Source organism: Cavia porcellus, unplaced genomic scaffold (genome assembly GCF_034190915.1).
Source record: "Cavia porcellus strain 051 isolate PalLab524CR breed Dunkin Hartley unplaced genomic scaffold, mCavPor4.1 scaffold_2, whole genome shotgun sequence".
NCBI lineage: Eukaryota > Metazoa > Chordata > Mammalia > Rodentia > Caviidae > Cavia > Cavia porcellus.
This window is the reverse complement of record NW_026947485.1, coordinates 22938328-22962681: the sequence shown is the minus strand read 5'-3', so window position 1 is coordinate 22962681 and position 24354 is coordinate 22938328. Positions and strand designations below refer to the sequence as shown.

General features: G+C 36.3%; 1 protein-coding gene across 6 annotated transcripts in view; it reads left to right on the top strand.

Moving 5' to 3' along the window:
- Positions 1-256: 256 nt before the first annotated feature.
- Positions 257-24354, top strand: part of Tmem196 (transmembrane protein 196) — a 51413-nt gene continuing 27315 nt past the window's right edge. For 2 of the 6 annotated variants that reach the window (XM_005003612.3, XM_003469824.5), the window contains exon 1: positions 360-1340. In XM_005003612.3, the coding sequence (XP_005003669.1) occupies positions 1194-1340 (147 nt within the window). In that variant the 5' untranslated portion in view covers positions 360-1193. The other 4 variants (XM_005003611.3, XM_005003610.4, XM_063239199.1 and 1 more) reach the window with 3 other exon arrangements.

Sequence of the window (24354 nt, the reverse complement as noted above, 5' to 3'; positions counted from 1 at the left end):
CAGAGCAAGTGACAGGGAACGCACCTAAGGGGGGCAAGGCTCTTGAGAGCTGGGGAGCTTGGGGACACATTCTTGCCACGTGCTGGGGCTCCAGACCTGGAAGGTGACAGGTCGTGGGCTCTCCTTAAGCACTCATCTGGACGCAGGAGTCTCTGGGCGAGGGCCTTGCAGAGTTGGGGTGAAATTAGGATTCTGGGCTTTCTCCAGCCTCTCCTCCGCTGCCTTTCTTTGGTCCCCACCCCATGCAGATGCAGAAAAAAGTTTTACACCAAATGAGCCCCGCGTTGACGTAGGCATCGCCTCCCCTCCTTGCTGGCTAGAAGCCCGGAAGGGAGCGAGGGGGAGATGCGGAGGTAGGGATGGCTTGGATTCCTGTGGTCACTTAGGGTCCCGGGAGGGACGGGTCCAGGGCCAGCCACGAGGATTGGTCCAGGACCCACACATACATCAGATTTCGCCCTCCTCTGTCAACCTTCTAAATCCCAATGAGGTCATAGCAATGAGAGAGAATCAGATCAAGAGAGAGGGGGAGGAAGAGGACGAGGACGACGGAGAAAAAACCCAGACGGAAAGAGGCCATCAGACAAGGTCGCCTTTGCTGGCGACACAGCAGCCGCGAGGAGGAGCGTGGTGCTGAATACCATCCGCCCCGCGGAGCTCGAGGAGCGCTGCGCGTTGCCACGAAAACAAAGGCGAGGAGGCGAGGGGGAGACGCGGAGGGATGCTCTGAGCCTTGGACCTCCGGGGAGCAGCGCTCAGCCTGCAGGAAGGGCAGGGCGTCCACAGGTCTGAGGCTGAGCAGGGAGCCGGCTCCCTGCGGAGACCCGGACGCGGCAGAACTCTGGACAGCGCCTCGCGAGCGCAGCTCCAGCCCAGGCTCCCGGGTCCGGCTCCCTGAATGCCCGGCTCCTGCCTCGCTCTCTCCCGGACTCCCACCCCCAGCCCAGCAAGACTCCTCTCCAGTCCTGGTCTGAACGTGCCAGGGGGTGGAACAGCTCTTTCGCCTCTGGTCGGGGCCAGGGAAGAGGATATCTGGTTCTGAAAACCCAGTCGTGGTGGATAAATGTTTTGCTGGTGAAGAAACAAAAGTTTTGGGATCTGGTAGGGGGTGAAGGGGAAGGAGGATTGTGGAAGACAGAAGGTGGACGGTTGGTTTCCCTCTCTGATCTGGAAGGAATGATGACCCAGGAAGGATGTGCACCAGCGGCCAGATTATTGGGAGCCTCTTGGTGCTCTCTGTGCTGGAGATAGGGCTGGGGGTGTCCAGCGTGGCCGTGGGGGCGGTCAGCTTCAGCCTGGCCCTCCGAGAGCACAAGCCTCAGCTCGGAGACTCGTCCCCGGTATGGAGCGGGGTGTGTGTACGTTGAGCCATTTCACTCTTTACCTCTTTATAGTGATGGTCAGTGTGCGTGGGTTAGTCGAGTCGCTCCCTCCTCGGGAAACAAAATCATAAATCTCCTCTAGCTGCATGTAGGCTCCTACTGGCAAGCTATGTTTCTTTGTGTTGTCTTTTTATAAGTTTCTTTTTCCCCTTAACTGGGTTTAAAACCAAATTAGATGGCTTTGTTTAAACTTGTGGTGAGGGGGTTCAATTTCCACTGTCTCATTCTGCAAAGGGCTGGCCAGGGTTGGTGATTTGGAGTTGCACCTGTCAAGGGCAGGGTCACTCGGTCTTTTATGCCTTTTAGGAGGGAAATCAAATTGAGAGTGCTTCATCCTTTTCATGTATGAGGGATAAGCAGGGACTGATACTTATGTATTTATCTCTGGTAACAGTGCCTAAGGTACATCAGAAGCAACACAGGTATGACAAAAAGAAAAATGTGGTGTAACTGGGAAGGAGATTGTGAGTGCATATGATCCCAGCAAACACTGCTGCTAATTTTCCCTTGCTGGCTTTCTGGTACTATACTTCTGAAAACTCTTTAGTAAATTCTAGGCCATAACGTGAGCAAGCAACAATGGTAAGAAATGCAACAATCTAATTGGTGAATAATTCACTCTATAGAGCACCTACCTGCTTAGGGAAAAAATGTCATAGTTTTCTCTAAATCAAGTAACTGACTTAACAAGCTTCTTGTGTTGTTACTTAAGGTGATTCTCAAGGAAAGCCTTAAAGATCCATTCCTTCCATCAAATATAAATGAAACAGGTCAGCACTGTTCCTAGTGTGAATCTAATTGGAAAAACAACTCTTTACTCTTCTCCAAATTCCATAGCTGCCATGTACTTTTGGGTTTTTAAGTTGATGCTACTTAGATAATTTATTGGGACATTCTATTATTGATAATCCATAATGCTTTTAACAGGCATGGATTCATTACTTGAGCTTAAATCAGTAAGCAAGAATGACCATTTAGGAGTACATGAAAAACTATTCCAAAGTGATTCATTTTCCAGAGATACTCTAACATGCTTTAACCATGATAAGATTGTGTTTCATATGATTAGTCATTATGTCTTAATTTTTCAAGTTAGATAAAGTCTTTTAAAGTGCAGAGTTTAAAATTTAAAAATCATATTTAATTGTAAGATTGAACTCCTCCAGGAATCCTTGTTCTAAATTCTGCAAGTTACTGTCAACCTGAAATAACTCTTAATTATGTATGTTTTGCCACCAAATATACTAAATTTCAGTTTGAAAGGATAAAAGAAACTTCATATATGTAATAATTTTACATCATACATGTGGCTATTTAGGGAGTTCTGAGCCTCAAATACTCTACAAGTCACTCTCCACTTCAACATCCAAAAATAGTGTGAGTAAACAAACATCACCTCTAAGTAATATCCAAATATACAATTCAAATTTGAAAGTTTAAAAGATGCACACATTATCATAGTATCATGTAAAATAAAAATTAAATGATTTTTTCTCTTCTCATACTAGTTAATATTATCTAGATGAGTCAATACATGTGTACATATAAAACTAGATAATTGAATCAGTTCAGGTAAAAGCAAATAAGTAAGACATATGTATACAGTCATTATTATAAAGAATTATTTCTATCTTTCATAGGTTGTTTGGTCAAAATTCACATAGGTTCCTAGGTTGAATTCTATTTTCTGGATTCAGTGAAATTAAATTATGCATTTGCATCAATGAACAAGTTTAAAATTTTTTATAAGATCAACACAAAAGGGGGCTGGGGATTTAGCTCAGCGGCATAAGCACCTGCCTTGCAAGCAGGCGGTCGTGAGTTCAATCCCCGGTACCGATAAAAATGAAAAAGACAAAAAAAAAAAAAAAAAAAAAAAAAAAAGATCAACACAAAAGAAAGATCAAACTTGTAAAGAAATAAATATTCATTTGAGATCATTATGTTTATCAAATTAAAGGCTGTAGATTCAACTTGGTTTTGGTAAGTCATTTGTGACTCAGTCTAAATTATCTCTTAATCCCTTTACTGATAAATTCATATAAGCGGTATTCATAGAGGGCTTTGCTTATGAAAGGAATTTTACTGTTTATTACAGAGGTTATGAGGATAGATCATAACATGGTCTCCAAGGGGCACTGAACTGACTGGTTAAAAATAAAAACAAGATGGGCACATCACTAATTTTGTCAGTGGTAAGAATGTAATTACAGAAAGATACAAGGCAAAAATAGGAAAGAAAAGTTGACATGGTCAATGAAATATCCATGAAGGAAGTATTTGTTTACTCTTGTTCTTGAGCGTTTACTGACATGTGATATCAATATATCATACTATTAATGTATTAAGGGTAAAATCTGAAGTCAGACTACCCACTTGAACTTCTGAACTGAGTGACTAGCCAAAGTTTCCTCATCTGTAAAACAGGTTTGTTACAGGGCATTAATTAAATAATGCTGTTAGTAAAGTACGTGGCATGAAGCAAACATGAAGGAAATAGGAGCAGCTAGTGCCAGCTTACAAACTTGCAGTGAACCAGGTGAAAAGGCAAAGCCTTTCACATATCATGGTTGATGCCTAAGAAAGGAGATGGCATGAATTATGTTCCAAGAAAAGGAGGGTCTTGTGGTTTTCTGGACCTTTGGTATGAAAGGACAAAAAGGATAGGCAGATTGGTTGAAGCCAGATCATGGGAAGCTATGTGTCAGCTAATGGCAGAAGATTTATTTCTTCATATTTAAATAACAATAATGATGAAGATAACATAGATTCTTACTTCCCAAAGAGACTCCAGCAAAGTTCATTGGAAATCCAGATAAAATTATCTCTTTAGTAAATTATGAATTTATGATATATATTATTAGTGCATACTAAATAAAATCTTACACTATTTGACCTGCCACAAAACACATAGTCTGCAGTTGGACTGTATTGTGATAAGAACCGTGGAGTTTTTTTTCAAACCACTAATATACTAATGAAGAGGCTTTTGAATTAAATTTGAAAGTCAGTGGAAATCAAAGCCTTGCTAAGACAGATTTAAATAGAGAGACTCTGAAAGATTTTTATTTGGGATAAATGTATTAGGGCTTTGAGCAGTTATTTTGATTATTTGATCCAAACGTGTGAATAATTTTTTAAAAGTGGTTTTAAAATGAAATAGTGTTGCCATAAAGGATTTAAAGTGAAACTTACATAGATTATTTCCAGTCATTATTTCATAACCAGTCAAAGTACTTCTAGTGATTAGTCTAAAAAATTGAGTAATTAGGAAAAAATAGTCTATTTAAATTCAAAGAGAACAAAGTCTATATATTGCTTTATAGAATTTTTATTTTTCATGATTGTTTTGTTAGTGGATATAGTCATTTACAATAAAATCACAAAATCAGAAACCATAACTGTTAGATGAGAATGAATGAGTCATCAAGTAAACAGCTTTGGAAAACACCGTCATGTGGAATATAATCAATACGCAAGACTTACTCACAAGGTAAAATAGGGTTGTTTCCAACTTACCGAATGAAAGATTCAGATGATGGTTCCAAGAACAAAGTTTTACTTCACATGTACCCTGTTATAACTCCATTTATATCAGAAAACCATCCCATAAATTTTAATTTCTTGACAGAACTTTTCAAAGACTAAATTTCCCACATGCAAACAAAAAGTCTTTTTAGCTATTGAAAACGTTCCTTATCTAATCTCTTAAAGTTTGATTAATTCTAATGCTTATTTTAAGAGGCATAGTTGATTTGTATTTCATAACATCACCTGCTTAATAAACATAGTGTTTTGCTTGGGTGAAACTTCTAGCATAATCAGTGCACATACTCTTCTGTAGACACTAAATTCACCATGGCAACAACTCAGTCGGTGTAAGACTGTTGAAGTTCACTTTTGTATGTTCTTATCCATAATAAGGTAGCATGAATAAGTGATGTACAAATTATAGCTGCTGTAAATATTATTTTAGTGTTTAAATATTAAATTTAAGGTTTAAATAATGCAAAGAAAGTTGCATCTTTATAAAATTTTTATTGCTTGTGATTTAATTTAACATTTAAGCTGGGTGTGGTGGCACATGTCTGTAAGCCCAGTACTTAAGAGAGTGAGGCAGGAGGATCCCTGAGAGTCTGAGGTCAATCTGGGCTGCAAAGTAAGCTCAAGGTCAGTTTTCACTGCACAATGGAATTCTGTCTCAATAAATTAATTAATTAATTAAACTTTTAAAAATCAAAATAATAAAATATAAGAAACTCTGCACTTACTTTAAATGTGCACAACTTGAAACTAACACATCTCTGTCCAGATAAATATATCATTTTCTACGAACCTAAAATACATGAGACTCACATTCTTTAGCACAAGATGTAAATTAGCATGAGATGTAAACACTGCCTGTTTCTTTGCAAAAGAATTATAAGAAATATATGTGTGTGTTGTTTTAAAATTAGTTTTAATTTTAACATAAATTTGTGAAGTTATCCTTCCAATTTTTCTTAAAACAAAGAATTAAAACTAACTTCCACTTCATTGTACTCATCAACGTTAGCTGTCATTATCTTCTTATAATATCAGAGAGATTCTTCTATGCATAAGTGGATTTGAGGGGCATGTAGCCCAATTCTTATCAAGTTTCTGGATAGGATATGTCATTCATAAATTCTGTACCAGCCAGGTAGTTTTTGCATGATTCATTTTCTCATTTACTATTCAGCGCTCCTGATTATCTACTAAGCTTCTAAGGTAATTAAGTTAAGGAAATCAAACTATTAGGAAGTACAGTTTTATTCAAGAGAACATGTATCAAAAGAATAAATACGTCAATTTCTTGCACTGATTAATGTTATGTTGTACGAAAAATGGTGATTTTGCCATTATCTGATGAGGTTCTAATCCACATGAAAAGTAGTATGTGTTGGGGTATTTATGAAGCCTATGACAAAAATCGACTTTGGATTTCAGGTCATATTATATTATCAGTCATATACTTTGTCAACAAGTATTAGTTTTCTTCTCTGAATTTGGATACTTTTTCTTAAAATCTTTGTGTTGACTCTTTGAAAGGGCTTAATTAATAGCCAGATGATCCAGCACTTCCAATTCTGTCAAATAATTTTTCCTCACATCAGATTTAATTCTTTTGGTAGATGTGAGATATACCACAACCATCCAATCCCAAATATATGTCTTCCTCCTCAATCAAACTACAATGCATTGTGGTGCATATGCACCTTCACACTGAACTCACTCACACCTGCTCTGTGTACACACACAACCCAAGAGGGAGGCATCTCAGCAATGTAATATCCAAAGATGTCAGGTCAGAAACATCATTTCGCTTGTGAAGTGTACAAACTTTTACTTTACAACTCCATTATAAATTGTACATTGACATACACAGAGACAAACCTACAAAGAGTTGTTAAGTATCCATCCTCTGAAATGCTCTGAGAAGCAAATGTTTTGGGTTTCAGACTTTTTTTTCTAGATTTTGGAATAGTTGCATGTACATAATGAGGCATCCTGGAGAAAGAGCCCAAGTCTAAACACAAAAGTCCTTTATGTTTGTGATACACTTTGTACACATCTCCTAAAGGTAATTTTATACAATACTTCTAGTGTATCTGCCTTTTTACTTCAATCTGTTACAATGAGATCAGGTATGAAAATTTTCATTTACTGTGATAGTTCAGTTTCAGAATTTTGAGCATGTCAGATATCAGATTTTTAGATTGTAAACATTCACGTGTATGCATATTTATGTTGTATATATCTTATCCTACCTATTCAAGTAGGATTTCTATACCTAACTAGCTAGGCCTAGTATTGGTGAAAATGCTTCACTTTGTTAGGTTAACCTAGTGAAATTATCTGCTGGCCTCTTTAAGTTCTATGTTTCAATACGCTAAATTGATAGTCCATGGATGAGATGATGGCACCTAGATGCTCTCACTGAGCATATTTCTAGGAAACAGAAAAGACAACTGTGTGACTACTTTCCTCTGTGATGTAAAAAAAGCCACACAGTGCTTCTCATGATTGTGTATATAGTCTACATATAATTTATTCCAGTTGGCTGATATGTTAATTTAATTTATACATCTTATTGCATAAATTAAGCTTCTCCACCAAACTGCAATTTCCTTATTTTTAAAAAGAAGGAAATTCTAGTACCCATGTCATGCAGTAATTGTGAGGCCTGGAAGACAATGCTATTAGCATTTACAGTGAACCTTGCACAGAGTAGGTGCTCATGACTGCTGTCTTGCCTTCTACCACCTCCTGCTCTCCCTTAACTGCCCGGAACCCCGACTTCACCAGCAGTGAGGCTTTCAAAGCTTATTCAGCATCTTTACCCAGCCCTAGTTTAATTCATTGTGTTGTTGTTCATGTGTAATATGTGTCTAGTTGGCTTTTGATTTAATTAGATATAAGTTAACTAATGTTTACTAATGTTTAATGGTTGCTGAAGGCAAAATTGTACTTAATTGTCTGCATTATACAAATATCTATGTTAGAGAAGTCATATAAATACTTAACATAAAACTGGAAGAAGAAATAACCCTTAGTTCCAAGATGTATATCCTGAGTCAGAAGATAGACCTGTGGGAAGTTTTGAGACATGATGGATATGTAAATGTAACCTCATAAATAGAATCCCATCTTTGTTTGTCTCTCCTGTTGATGGTGCATTTGTAAGTTCAAAGTTCCCTGTGTTCACTTATTCCCACAGGCACCTGGCGTATAAAAGTAGGAATTTATACATTTATTGGAAGTACAACATGACATACAAAAAGGAAATTTGCTGGGGAACTTTAAGATCAAATTCTAACTTTAGCATTTCCTAGTTGTTTAAGCTTGAGGGAGTTACTTTATCTTGCTGAGCCATCAGCTGCCTCATCTGCAAAAAAGCAATACTATTCACCTTGCTTCAAACTTCTCTTAAAAATCAGATGTAATATTTATACAAAAATGTTTGATATACACATTAAGAATTCAGTAACCTTGTTGCTTTTCTATTTGCTGAAACAAAATATCCAACACCAAAAATTAAAGGAGTCGAGGTTTATTTCAGGTCATTGTGGTACAACTTTTAGTCCATAGACAGCTGGCTCCCAGGCAGGGTAGCACCGCAGAGGGCACCGGAGAGGAGAAATTGTCCATGGCATGGCAGGGTAGGCAGAGACAGCAAGTGGCAAAGTGGTAACATGATGTAGTAGAAGTAGTAGATGATGCAGAAGTAGAAGCAGCAGCTGCAGACTTCTTCCTTCCCCTTCACCGTCCATCCAGGCTATCCACACTTTGGGCAGTGCCCCCCATACCCAGGGTGGGAAACCCCAAATTCCAGCATCACACATTTAATTCCAGCGTCACATCTGTAATCCCAGCACACACCTCATAACCCGGCTACCTTCAAATCTCCCCTCGTATCACTGCATAAGGCTTTGGGAGTCATCTTTATATAAAACATAACAATAACCGTATCCAGTGCACAAAAATGATTATATGTTTTGTCATTTTTCTGGAATAAATACGTATTATCTATAGGGTTTCTATTACAGGTAAATTTTATTTTTAATTATTTATATACAAGATCTTTTTGCAAGATCATTAATGAAATTGTCTTTGGACTCTAGGCTTACTAACATTTAAGTCTTTTAATCTCTCTTAGAAAATGTGCTATTTTCATAACCAGTTTTGGACATTCGTAGTAGTTATGATTTAGTGTGCGTGTTTCACAGTGCCAATAATTGTTTTAGGCAAATGTTGACATAAAGAAGTATGTTTTTGTTCTACCAAATAGAAATGTGGGCTTAATTTTCTCATTATGTTTGGTTGGAATTTTGGAATTATGAGTTTTTCTTTCTCTATTTCTTGCCAGTTGTTTTCTTACTTGAATTACGAGAAACCAAAATTGTGATCACAATAGTGACATCAAGGGCAGTAATGTTTTTTAATAGATATGATTGCTTAAGAAGTTCATTTGCTTTCTGAGTTTGGTGTTGTTTGTTGCTGTTGTTGTTTTCATAGTACCACTTGTCTCATCAAAACTTTTCTACAATTAAGGATGCCAGTCTAAAGGACTGGGGAGTTGGTTATTTAAGATCAGAAGGTGAAATCAACAATAAAAGTAGAGTGGAAATCTAAATCACATAAGGATGTGTGTGGATGTGGGTGAGCACGCACTGCTGCGCAGAAGGTGGAAAGATAAGCAGTTCTTAGGGAGGCGTGCGTGATGGTCACAGATACTGTGTGCAGTACATACTGTATTCACACTGCTCGTACCCCGACTTGGAGATGGCTCCAGGACCTTCTGTATGGTTAATTTTTATATGTGGCTGGCTTTCAGAAACTACCATCTATGTTGGATGAACATCATCTATTGTGTTAATGATGTTTGGAAAAAGCATAACCTCAATCCACAAATCCTCTAGTCTTGCTGGCTACTTACAACTCTGTAAAGCAGGTAACAAATCAGACCCAAAGCTGGCCCGTACTCAAGAAAGGTTTCTATTTTAATTCCCCTTCATTAAATCTATCACCTACATTTAAAACTCTGTGGTAGTTTCCATATGTATCAAATTGGGGGCATTTTATTTCAGTGTTGTTCTACTCTATAGTAGATAAATTCTACTTTATTTTACTCACAGATCACAAGAAAGAATCTCAAGTACAAAATACAAGCACAATTTATGCAAATTGGGGTAACATACTAGTATTTGTTACATGTAAACATGTGATTAAATTGATGTTGCAAACTACTTAATAGAGAGGTCCTGTGCAACATAAAGACAACAGCTTAAACTGTGGTTTGTTAAACTGCTTAATAAATAGAATGTTATTGATAATATAATGTTATTGATAACATTATCTGTACCTGTTGTTCAGTAGGGTTACAGCTCTCTTCAATTCCCTCTCAAATGAATCATCTTTTTCTTCTGAATCTTCCCTCTTAACAAGCATGTTTGTGATGTGTAATAAATACAATCATTTTGAGGAATTTGTCCACATCTTGATCCTTCTTACTTTTTCCCCTCACGTACCTCTCCTCTCCCTCATCCTCATGTCCACTTCTTATTCCTACAAAGTTTCTCTCTATTATCCACCTTTCACTTGGCATCTAAATTCTTATCTAAACATCTAAATTATTATTTAAACATTAACATAAACAATTCCATTTTAAAGGACTGTACTTGATTAAGAGAATAAAAGTTGGGGTTCAGAAAATTAAATTATTTGGACTTTGTCACTGCTATCTATGAGCTTGGTTTTGTTTGCTTGTTGTAAGGACTACTGTGAACAGTGACTATAAGACTCATGTGGACAATTAACATTCGAATGTATTGCAGATTCAAAGTCTTCCTCGCACACAATTCATAAATCTTCCTTGCTAGCACTGGAGCAGAAAGAGACCTAAGATCAAAAAGTCTTACTTAGTATGCTCAAAATATTCAATAGATTACTTTTTAAACACAAGAAAAATTATCTCACAGCAGAATAGAACAAAAACAATGCATAATGCATTAAAAACAAGAAAGATCATGTTACGGAGGGGGAGATGTGAAATAGTTATCTGAGAATCAGGACTGATTTATTTCTTGCACTGAATTATTTAGGAACCAGGCCAGTGAGAATTTTCTGAGACTTTTTTGGACTTGTATTTACTTAGAAGTTCTCAGCATACCTATTATCTACATGTTACCTCTGATGATTTGTTTGGAAATTCCTTCTTGTGCCCATAATGCATTCAGTTACTTAACAGTTTTTAAAATGTTCTTCCCTCTACCTGTCGTACATCCTAATCCATTCTGAGGTTGTTCTAATTCTTCGTTAAATGCTTTTTTTAACTTTCTGTATTTTCTGTGATTGCTCCTTATCTGTTCTGATAAACGCTAAGACAAGCCTAGTGCTAACTGAGGACAGTTTATCACATCAGCATATTTGCTGTGCTCCTTATCCCGTTGATATTTTAGTTTTACTGTGCAGTTAATTGCATTTCTGAAAGGTTGTACTCTACTGCTAAAGATGTAAGTGTCCTCCTTTTCAGTTTAATTCATTGTGAAATTTTCTGGAGTGGAAGAAATATGATATATGGAATTGTCAGCACATCATTCTGTAGTGGAAAATAAGAAATTAATTTAAGCTTTAGGGGAAGAAGAACACTGCATAATTAGCAAGGTTTTCAGTGGACTAAGAAAAGAAAGAAATATAAATAGGAAAGTGGAAAAGTGGCTTGTTTTAAAGATGAACACTGTTTAAAATGCAGAAGAATTGAAAGTGGGGAAGCCACAGTCAGGGAAGAAATATGCAAATCTAATAAAGACAGAGAAAGTCCAGGTAACTATGTCGTGATAGAACAACTCAGGGCCCTGCACCTCTGGGAGTTAGGGTTATGGAGATGGACCCAGTCAGTGCTGAGGTTGGTTGCAGTAATACCCAACATGCCTTAGCTCCATGGTCTACACCAAGTTGGGATAGTTTAAAAGAGAAATTACAGTGGGCATGGAGGAAGAAGGCTATTTGGAGCTGGGTGAACTGGGCTGCTGCTCTTATCTCCTGACCTACCGGCTCACTCTCCTTGGTTCTCTTTCCTGTTAATCAACAGATGGTTTCAATAGATGGACTCAATAGATCCCATATGCTGTATTCTTAATTAGGTCCAGAGGATCTAGCTGTAAGTATGATCCCTGTTTTGCTAAAATTTAATTTAAAAATGAATATAAGCAATGAATATGTGACGCAAAGATTAAGATTACAAGTTGTACCTGGTTGAACAGGAAAGGTTTATGGAATGAATAAAAGAATGTTATTAATAATGGAGGAATCAGAAAAAGGCAACTCTAAAAATGCATTATTTCCTGAAGGATGATAAAACATTACACAGATGAAGGGAGCAAAATATTGTCCTAAACTGGAAAACATCATGAATAAAGATCATTGAATTCACTGCATTTCAGAAAGTTTCACCAGGCTTCAGAAACTGAATTAAGATCCAAGTGATCAGGCTATGGAACAAGATGAGGAAGTTGACATGGAGAGTTGTAGCCAGGGATTTCAAGAACAATTACACCAGGATACATAATTTGTAGCATTATTTGTAATGGTCACCTAAGGGATCAAATACACAGAAATTGCAGGAAATCTGTCCACACGTTAAAGACTTAGAAAATTCAGCCACCAGCCTTGATCCCATAGCAATAACTTGCACGAGTTCAGTTGAAAATCTAGGACCCATGCCAGTGCCCCCATCAGTCTAACTGGAGGCCTAGAGCTCACCAAAATGACTCAAGCAAGTCTGTTTCTCAGATCTGCACTGGGAAGGCCCAAAGGTCAGCTAGAAAGTCTGTGCCAGCATGATGAAGGATTTGTGCCACTAGGTTAAGAGTCCTACACTTCAGCCATGAAGTACCACTCAAAATAAGGACCAGAGCTCCCCTGAAAAGTACCACAACGATGCTTAGCAACAATGAGGTCCCAAGCTCTTCTGATGATGAGGACAGCCTAGTTCACATCAGGAAGCCAGCATGACAGGACTGTTCTGGAGATTGAACAGCACACATCTTCCCTTCTAGAGCCAGGAAGCAATGTTCAAAGTAAGGACCAGAGCTCCCCCAAAGAGAATCGCACCATTTTCAGCAATAAGGCCCCAAGCTCCTCTGATGGTAACAGCTGACTTCATATCAGGGAAACTAGCAGGAAAAGCTCCTCCCGGAGAACCGACAGCTCCAAACAACAATGCAGAGAACTCACAACACTAGTCTTCTTCACTGGGTCTCCTTTTTATGTTGACAACTTTCCTCAGGTGGGCCAACTAAACTCAACACCATGCTGATTTAGTTCAGCTAGTATTAAAATGACCACCAGTTTTTAATCCCCAACAATAATCAAACAGGTAAAAATCACTTGGGGCTCCATTCACTCATTCATTCTCTTTTGTGTGTAATACTAGAGATTGAGCCTGTGGTCTCCCACACAATAAGCAAGTTCTCTATCCCTTAAGAGCTGACATCTTCAACTCTTAAGGATTTACACATAAGCTACCAGTTTAATTTTCTACTAATTCTTAAGAAAATCTAGCAAAGGTTTTAAGGAGAAAAGGGACAAAATTATATTGTTGCTAAAAGAAGTACCTGCAGTTTAGAAAACTGTAGCAGAAAATTTAAAAGCTAGAAGTCTACAAAGGAGGTTACTAATACAGTGTTAACTGGGATGACAGAGAAAGTAATAAAAATAGAGGAAGCAAAGGTATTTGAGATTCATAGTGGCAAGACTTGTTTATAATGCTGTTATAGAAGGAAACCATAAGAATGACTGACAGATATTAAAAGCAGACTATGGATAGGATAGTTTTCACTTACTCTTTGAGTAGATGAATAGAAAATTGAAAGACTGTGTGTGTGTGTGTGTGTGTGTGTGTGTGTGTGTGTGTGTGTGTGTGTTGGGTGAGAAAGTTCAATAATTTATGTGGGATTTGTTGAGATAGAGGTACCTTGAGAAGTCAGAATTGAGAGACCCTGTAGACTTGGGTACAGAGTTCAGAAGAAACAGCTATGCTAGAAATCTAAATGTGGGAGTAATCTGTAAATAAAAGATATTTAAAGTCACAGAATTGGTGGAAACCACATAAGAAAACCCTTTCATTACTATGATATTCAAAGGTTTAATGCTAAAAAACAGTAAATAAAAAGAGACGGTTGTGGTCACGTAAATATGTATACTACCACAGGAACATGGTGTCAGAGAAGTCCAAAAGAGAATCCTTTCTTGTAAGATGAGGACTGAGATGTGGTGACCACTGTTTATCTAGCGAACGTAGCTGAACAGTAGAAACATGAGATAAAGCATGCTTGAGCGATAATGAGATGTCAGAATATGGAAAAATAAGTACAGAATCTTAAGAGGGGGTATGGTCTGTGTACAGAGACACGGTAATATAAAAGGATTTGGAGTCAAGGGAGATCTTCATTTTTAAGGGAGATTTTGAAACATTTTTGAATGTTAACATCATTAACAAGAAGAAACAGAGAATATGTAGAGATTTAAATCTTTGATTAAGTAAAGAATGACTGTGGAATGAAAGGAGAAAAGGAGGGAGAGAAGAAGGAAGGAAGGAAGGAAGGGAGGGAGGGAGGGAGGGAGGGAGGAAGGAAGGAAGGAAGGAAGGGGAATTGGGATGCAGAGAGAGAAAGGGTCTTTCACTCTTAATTCCCAATGGTGAGAGATATTTTGAGTCCCTTCTGCTTTTTTTTTTAATTCAGTTTAAGAATCCAACAGTCAATGGTCAACAAAGTGATGGTAAACAGAGTATAGGACTTGGTTTGAAGTGCACTGAAAATGTCATGGAACAATTTCTTTCCCAGATGAGTAAGAATTATGATTAAGTCACAGTACATATAAACTTCATTCAGACTTAGAAATAATTTATTCTAAACCTATCATTTTATAGATAAGTAAATTAGAATTCAGAAAAGCAGAATAGCTTACTTTAGAACTAGGTCAAGTTGAAATCACCTCGTAAGGCATCCAACACTATTTCCACAATTACCTCAATCCTTTAAGTATGCTAAAAATAAGCCATCATCCCAATGAAAAATGTTAGCTGTTACACAAGTCTGAACAGGAATAATCACAAGTTACTGGCACAGTTTAACTATGATGGAAATATAACAAGAATTTTCAACAGATCTCATGAGTTTCTACTCATTTGAAAGTTCTAAAGAAACAGCTTATTACAGAAATTGCAACATGTTCTCTGTGGTGCTTTTTCATACCAACCAGAAAACTGGAACTAATTTGTAGAAGTCAATATTTTCAGACCCAAAGTGTTATTCATCAGTTTAGATAAGTCATTGAATTGCTTTCAGAAAGGCTTCAATTCAGACTCGAAACGAAGAATATGGACTAGGAATGTCAAGGTCATATAGCTATAAATACTGCTATCAATTTTCTTCCATGTCAAATATATGGTATCAAAATTAACATATAATTTGCCTGAAGTTCTTAGGAACAAATGTCCAAATGTTTATGCCTTCATCGATCTTGTTTTAAAAGTTAATACAGTCTTTTTAAAGATAAGTGCCTTTTAATAATGTCACATTCAAAAGATACTCTTTTACATAAATTGATTTTTGATTATGGAAGTAGCAGTGTAATTACTAGAGACATGTGGGACTGAGTTTCCTAGTATGAAGTTAAAGTATCGTTCTGAAAGGTAAAAATTGTTCTCACCTTTATACGATAATTACTTGGAGGATTTTCTTAGAACATGTTTGTTTGTTTGATTGTTTGTTTTTGGATTTTTTGAGACAAGATCTCACTACGTCATCCAGGCTGGCCTTGAACTCACTATGTAGCCCTGGCCTCCAACTTACAGTGATTCTCCTGCCTTAGCCTCCAGAGTGAGTTCTGGGATTTATAGGTATGTGCTACTATACCCAGTGAAGGAACAGTTTTTATTTGGAGAAAGAAGTGTAATTTTAACCCATGATTTTGCTAATGTCTCTGGAGCTCTAGATCTCATGTATAAGGAAATGTCTTTGGTGCTCAGACCTTCAGAATAGTCTTTTAGTGAAAGACGTAAGAGACTTATAAATACTAGGATGGAAGTATTTTCTATGTTCAAATGATGCAAATCTTGGAAATATTACTCAACAGATGATTGAGAAATTTAGATGTTTGATAATAAACAGTCTCTGGAATTCTCACTTAAGTAGAACTAGCTCACTTGGAAAACCATGGTTTCTCCTAGCTAACAAGATATTTGGGAAGAAACTTGTTTTTCCTTGACTTGTGATCATTACTAGAAGTGAATGTCATCCAGATTTGCATGATCAAAGTATGACAAACAGTATGCAAGCTGTCCCAAGTTCTTCTGCTAATTAAATGGGAAAATGGTAGTATTTGGCTGTGTTCGGTTAACTAAACTATATTATTAAGATAAATTTCACCTTTTTCTTTGAATTGACTACTAGAAAGTATAGTTAGAGATGCATTTAGTATTTGTGGATGATGTTAGATTTCTTTTGAACAGTTCTTGTGTGGATATTTTTGGATCAAAAAAAAAAAAAGAGTGATGATCTGGTCAGGAAGCCATTCCTGCTTTGTTTTGTTGAGATCTAAGTAGTAGATGAGGAGAGACAGTAAGACAATTAGAGTTATTAGTAACCTAGGAAGGCAGAGTTGCTCAGTGGGTAGAACTCAGAAGTACTATGTTAGAGCTACAGAGTTTTGCAAATGCACACCTAGGTAACTAGTTCCCAGGGCTCAGGCCTTTCCAGCTGTATGATTTTATGGTGATATCTAATTCTCTGTGTAGCATTTTATTAAAGGGATTTTAAATATCAGCTGGCAAGTATAAAAAGTGTTTGAGAAGAAGAAAACTCTCACTTCTACCCAACTGAAATGAATTCATTTACCTTTCAATCAACAGATGCTGAACTATTTGTGTGTCAGGAATCATAGTGGGATGAAGGCTTCAAAGTTTTTTTTTTTTTTAAAGTTCAATGTCTTCTAGAAATGTGATAAAATGTGATAAATGTATCAATATATAACAGACATTAATAATATATTTTAGTAAGTTCTGACTAAGACTGCATAGAGAGGTTGAAGAGGGCTTTCTAAATAAATATTAACACTGAATTTTGATGCTTCCAGAAGAGGTTTTCCTCATAGTGGAAGACAATAAATATCAACACCTGTCATGTCTCATAGTCAGTGTTAAAATCTCTCCATTGAGTTGACTCTTTTAATCCTATAATCATTTGATATGCATATTAATGTCTTCAATCTTGTGAAAAGATTAGAGAATATAATTTCACTATAAATTATATATTAAGTGTCAGAGACCATGATTTATGTCATGCATTTTAAAAATGAGTGAGAAAAAGTTAAGGCCACAGAAATTAGTGCCCAGAAAATTTAAGGGATGAAAAGGACTCACAGTTCCACCCAACTCACTCACTTCTTTTAAAGATGAAATCCAGAAAATTTCAGTCTTTTTTCATAAAAATAAAAAGCAAAGGAGACTGAATGAGCCTAAGTCTTCTGTCCTAACGTACATAATTGATGCTTCTTTTTTCTGTTTTTTTTTAATCGATATTGGGATCGAACTCACAATATCCTGATTGCAAGGCAGGTGCTTATGCCACTGAGCTAAATTCCCAGCCCCATAATTGATTCTTAACACTGCCTGGCTACAGTTAGTTCTTTGGTAAGCTCTCAGACTGTAACTGTACAAAAGAATTCCAGCAAAACCTGAACTTTATTAATAACACACCTCAAATGCTAGCCATAATTTACTATACAATTTCTTTATGTTTGCACAAATTTTCTTCTGTATCCTATTAGAGTTGCAATTATATTTTGATATTTTTATATAATTTCTCCCTTTTTGAAATTCTGATAACTTTTTATCCTCTTTTTTTGTTTCCCTAAATATTTCTTTCTTTAACAAGACTGGTCTTACCAGCAAAGTTTTAGTAAAACAAAGTTTCAAGATTTATAAGAACTTCCTAGTAACTCAACTTGACAATAATTATTAGGTTCACTTTATAGAGATCACTTTGCTAAGAATGTGCAGATAGATACTACACTGGATTCTGATTTCAAGCTGATGGGGGAAATATACCTGCAATCAGTAGCAAATTAAGCCTTTGAGTTTTTTGAAGTTATTTACACTTACTGTTTCACGAAATGTGTACTCTTATGCACTTGGTTAAGTAAAAACTTGTGGAAAAATCGTTTAAATAAGTTTCACAAAGACCCACAGTTGAAAAATGATTGGTTCTCAACCAAACCTCTCCAGTTTGACCCCTGAGTAGTTACAATTAATACCTAACATGGACTATGCCTACTAAATCCAAATAGATATAGTTCAATACAGAATGGAATATCTACAAATCCTGTGTATGCACAAAGGAATGTGAGTTGGGAGACAGAAATGATGATGAACAGAGGTCTGGATGAGACATGAGGAGGGAAGGGTAAGTCAGGCTGGCAGAGGTGCAGCCAGTGACAGCTTCAGAGCGGCAAAGAGAATGTTAGTGTTACAGCCCAGGATGCACAGGAGGGAGCAAACCTGAAGACATAAGTTTAGTCTAACTGTGATAAATTGCAGTACTATGCAATGAATTTTGAATTATATATCATTTTAGAAATGGGCAGGTAATAGGGGCTGGGGATTTAGCTCAGCGGCATAAGCGCCTGCCTTGCAAGCAGGCAGTTGTGAGTTCGATCCCTGGTACCGATAAAAAGGAAAAAAACAAACAAACAACAACAACAAAAAAAAAAACATGAGAAATGGGCAGGTATTAAAAACATTAGAAGCTTTGAGAATAGCTTTGAGTGACTGGTATGAATTTATTTAAAAAATAATTGGCCAGGCAACAGTGTAAATATTTCCAGCTAACAAGATTATGCATCTATTTAATATTAAAATTAAAAGTCAGCATGAAAGAATTACCCAAGGGAATAGCAATAAAAAGGGTTCATGTTACAAAAATTTGTGGTGGCAATTCAACAACTCTTGACAGGAGTCGGGCTATGAAAGACTTTGGAAATTGAGGCAGCTTTTCTGCCTGGGTTATAGAGAATAAGAGACTGTATTGAAGTCTACAAAGCAAAAGTAGGGAAACTTCTCAAAGAATCAAGAAAACATTAATTTTAAAGACATGTGCCTCTGAGTTTCATTTATTCATGAAATAGCCATCAAACATTCCCCTATGCTTTATTTTACGCATGATCCAATAAAAAAACAAGAATATAAGGTCATTGCCTTTTCCATGCAACTTATATTCTGTGCTGAGTTTATAAACATTAAACAAATAAATGTACAAATAAACATGTAGTTACCATACTACAAAAAGTGAGGGCGCCATAAGACTTTAAAATAGAAGGCCAGTTCACAAAGCTCATGAGATCTGCCATGAAGGAAAATGTGGGTGGAAAGTTGAGTCATGAATAGGATTATTCAAGTAGAGAAAGATAGAAATATATTAGGTCAAGTAAACAGTATGTGCTAATGCTTTGGAGATGGGAAGGACTGGTGAGATTTAAGCAGTTAATGGATAGATCAGCAAAGGCAGAGACTGGAGGAGAAGGCAGATTACGAAATGCTTCACAAGCAAATATTTGGGATACTATTGAGAGATTTTCAAGCATGGAAATAACATAAGTAGAGGAAAGTGAGCTTAGTGATGACAAAAATGGAAAGAACAATTAGAAGGCTTCTACTGGAATACTGATGAAAGGTGACAGTGGATTGAAATAGCTGCAGCAGTGAAGTAAAGAGATGCAGATATGCCTCCGATGTAGAAAAATCCCTGTGTGGTTCACTCAATAGAGTACAAGCAGGTAGGAAAGAGGATTCTATAAGGAGCCTCAGATGTCAAGAATGAGAATAAAGTAGATGGTTGTGTCATTTCCAGAGGTATGAAATAGTGGAGAAGGAAAATATTTTCAGGGTAAATACGATACAGACTTTTTTGAGATATCCTAGTGCCTGATTCTTCCAGTTGGCTTTATTCTTTGTTTTCACAGTGTGTCCTTGAGCAGTTCTGGTGTCATGCCAGCCCCATACCTACGGCCATTAGAAAACACAGTCTGCTTCCATAAGGAATGAATCACACTTTTGAACCTTCATTCTCTTTTCGTTTGATTGATCTTCTGCCATGAGGTATTTAAAGCAAATGCTGAACCAGAGGATAGAATATCATGATACATTAAACCTTGTTCACAGGGCTATGGGAAATGAGAAATGTATGACCAAGAGCAAGGCATACATGGTTAAGCAGGAAAATAAAACACAATTGTCAGTAGAAAAATAAATACATTCCCAAAGAGCAAAATAACAGCTCTACAGCACCACATATAGTATCTACCAAAGTAGATAACAGATAACATGTACAGGTTTTGTTGTATCATTATGGAGAAGACGGTTGGGATTCTGAGTTCAGATAAAGGTCAGTACTGAAAAAATGGACGTGAAAACTTACAAGACAAGTGTTGGCAAAAGTCACAAAATGCATGGACTGAGAAGAGAATCCAACCTTGAGGAAAGGATGAACTAGAGAGAGGATGCAATGATAGGAACTAAGAAATGGTGGGAATAAAAGTAAGAGATCATAAAGAGATTGCCAGGCAAGCCGGTGCAGAGAGTATTTCTCAGATAAGGAAATGGTTAGTAGTTTGTCACTGATATTCTTTAATAGAGAAATTTTAATGAAATGTGAGAATTAAAACTACCACCTTATTTATACAACAATCATTGGCAGCCTACTGATGAACAAGTGCTGTACAGTACTTTAACCTTCCATTCCAACATTTTAAGCAGTGCATACTTTAAACCAGAGATCATGCTAAGTATTTCAAACGGGAGTAAAATGCTCATGGTAGTGAAGAAGTTTCTTTCCTCCTTAAAGATCTTAAGGTCTAGTACAATAGAGAATGAACATAAATAATATTAATCAAAATGTAATGAGTCCTTAAAGAGAATTTGAGATGGACATTGCAGAATAGATCAGAATGAGAATAAGACTTTCTAACTAAAAAAATACTATGATAACCATGGTTAGGGTAAACCTGGGGTGACAATAAAGTAATACAAAACAGAGAGACTCTCGGCCTCTTAGATAATTCCGGTGAAGGGCAGCAGGGCTCCAAAATAAACTAAAAGGATCATGGTGGGTACAGAGCAAGGGGATCTCAGTAATTAATTTGACAGAAATGACATATGAAGTGGAGGAATCATCAACAGGATTTCTTAATTTTGAGAGAATTGCAGTAAGGATGATAGGCAAGGAAAGGATTGATATAAAAATGATTGAGATTCATTTTGTGATTTTTGGAGCTGAAAATATCTCTGCTAGATTTCTTTCATTGACTTCCTTGCATCTGGCTGCACGCACACTGAATTACAAAGTGATTGTAGACTGAGCTAAAAATAGAGGACACTGTCATGATGCCCAGTATCCTGTGTTATTCTCTTGGTCTCATGGAGCATGGCCACACTTTAGACATGACTTTTGCTGTATAATATCACAGTACATTCATAGACAAGTATAGGCAGCACTACCAATTTTATTTGTATTAAATAGAAATTAATACTTTTGATAATAATTGTGTTGGAATTAATTTACTTACAAGCCTTGAAATCAAGCTCCACATATGAGGTTCAGAGGCTGGAGAAAATAATAGGGATCAAATCTTGGCTTCAATATTAATGAGATGCAGGAACTCTCTCCACAGAGGACAAAGCAAGAGCATTTTTAAGCAACCACACAGATTTGACTAAGGTGAGATTCTGTAAATGATAAAAAACCAAAAATATACAAAATATTCCTTATAATTCTAACAGGAATTCAGACCATTAATCTACATCCATCACGTGCTCCAATGTAGTATACAATGTTAGTGATTAGTATTAAATAGTTACATTTATGACTTAATAGGTATTAGAAATACAGCCAGAACATCACAAGCATTATCTCACTTCTTTTGACAGAATTATAACATAAGTATTACAAATGCAGTGTATCTATTTTAAAGATGCTGATCATAATATGATGGATTTTAAGTAGTTGCTATATATTTCACTAGTATAAGGTACAGTTAACTTTAAAGCCTGTATTTGCCTGGTGTTGAACAATGTATTATTAAACATTGAGCCAAAATCTATTGTATTTCATTTAAGCCCTGGTTCAAGATTTCTAGTTGTTTTTGTTTACTGACAAAAATAAGTGTATATATTTGTAAGGTATAACATATTTTGACACGTAGATTGTGAAGTTATTAAATCAAGCCAAATAGAGTATCCACTACCTCACCTACTTATTTTTTGTTGTGAGAACATTTAAAAATCTACTTTTTTTAAGGGAATGAGAAAAGGTTGCTAAGTCTATTAAAAAGAGAAAAAAACACTTAGAAGATAGAGATTATGAAAGTGGCTGGAAAGCTATTTTATGGCTACATAGTATTCTTTTGCATGTGTATAACACATTTTCTGCATCTGGCAGTTGGAAGACACTTAATTTGTTTCCACTTCTTGACTATTATGAATAGTACTGTAATAAACATGATAATGCAGATTCTACTTTGACATATTGATTTAATTTCCTGTGAATACATATCCTGTAGTGGGATTCCTGGATCACAAGGATTACCCGTGTGTTTGGACTCCTTGCTTATTATTTTTGATTCATCTATTATAGAGTTTTGCTTTGTGGCTACCATTAAGACTTATAAAACTTTTTCAATTATAACAAGCTATGTGGAAATAATAGCACTATAACATGATGATAGGAAAAAGACTACGAAAAGAATCAGCAAAAAAGAAAGACAAAAATGTACCAATAAAATCAAAATTTGTACTTAATTTATCTCTGCATTTTGAACATTTAATGTTCCATTTACAATCTTTCTATTTTGCCTATCAACAAAATCATTGGTGTTTTAATCTTCATACTAATAATACGAATGATTTTCACATCACAGTGTATGAGAGCATCTGAGTCTGTCTGATTACTCCTAGTAGTGTATTTGACATTTTCCCCTGCGCCCTTCTCGTCACCGGCATTTCCTTCTTTCACTCTGAACTCCATTCAGAATTTCATATAGAGCAGGTCTAGTAAATGCATTCTCTTAGTCTTTGTTTGGAAATGACTTCATCTCTCCATCATTTCTATTGGGTAGCTCTGCTGGGTACACTATTTTTGATTGGCAGCTTTTCCTTACTGTAAAACTTTCATGTCACTCTCTCCTGCCTAAGAGGTTTCTGTTGAGAAGTCTGCTGTCAGACTTATTCAGACTTGGTTCTACAGTGCGAATTTTTCTCGTGCAGCCTTAAGAAACTCGTCTATATTGTTGACATTTGATATCTTACTCATAAGATGTCTTGAGGAATATTAAGCTGAGTTAGATCTGCGTGGTGGCCTTTGATTCTCTTGTACCTCGATACTGCATCCTCTAGGTTTGGTGGGTTTCTTTGTTTCTGTCTCTTTGTATGAGCCTTCTGCTCCTTTAGAGCTATCAGCCTCCACTTGCACCCACAAGAACCTGACCATTTCTTCTTTTAATGTTGTCCCTGCATTTTTGTAATCTTTATTATTACTCTATTCTTTCTTCGCTTCCAACTGCGTATTTTCAAATAGACTGTCTTCAAGCTTGCTAATTCTGTTTAATCTAGTGTATTACTGATGCCTTCTGTCATGTTCTTCACTTAATATGTTTTTAACACGAGTTTATTTTCTTAAATTGCTATAATCTCTGTTAAATTTTTCTCTACATTCACTTGAAGGTTATTAAGTTCCCTTAACTGTTTTAAATTATGAATGTTGACCTATACTTATTACAATATGTTCAGTTTCTGACACCTTTTGACTGTTGACTGAATTCATGATTCCTCAAGAATTATTGATTCTCTGGACACAGAAAAATCAAGTATTCATTACAATCTTCACTTTGTGATATTGTGTATTTCTTTTCAGAAATTATAAACAGACTAATGAATCAATAGGGAATTTTACATAGTTGACATTTGTTCTACTTCTGAAAACAGCCACAGAAGCATTTCATTATACCATATTTTTAAAAATACATATAATTATCAATACTAAGTTATAGTAATTTTTGTCTTCTGCTTTCAGAATGTTTCATGTAATTATTCAATATAATTATCATCTATACATCCTTTAAATGGATTTTTCTTACCTCATTTTAATAGAACACTCTAACTTTTCATCTATCCCTAAATCTAAACAAAATATATTCTTTATATATTGTTACAAACTCATTTCTTTTACACATCTAGGAATTAAGAGAGTTAAGCATCCTTAGTATTTTATATCCCCTTTTGAATTTGGAAACTAAAAGCCTTTTGAAACTGTACCTTCATAGTTATGGTGACACTATCATCAGAGAGGAACACGAAAGAGCAGAGACTATATATGCTTCAAGTCTTATAGCTCTCAGC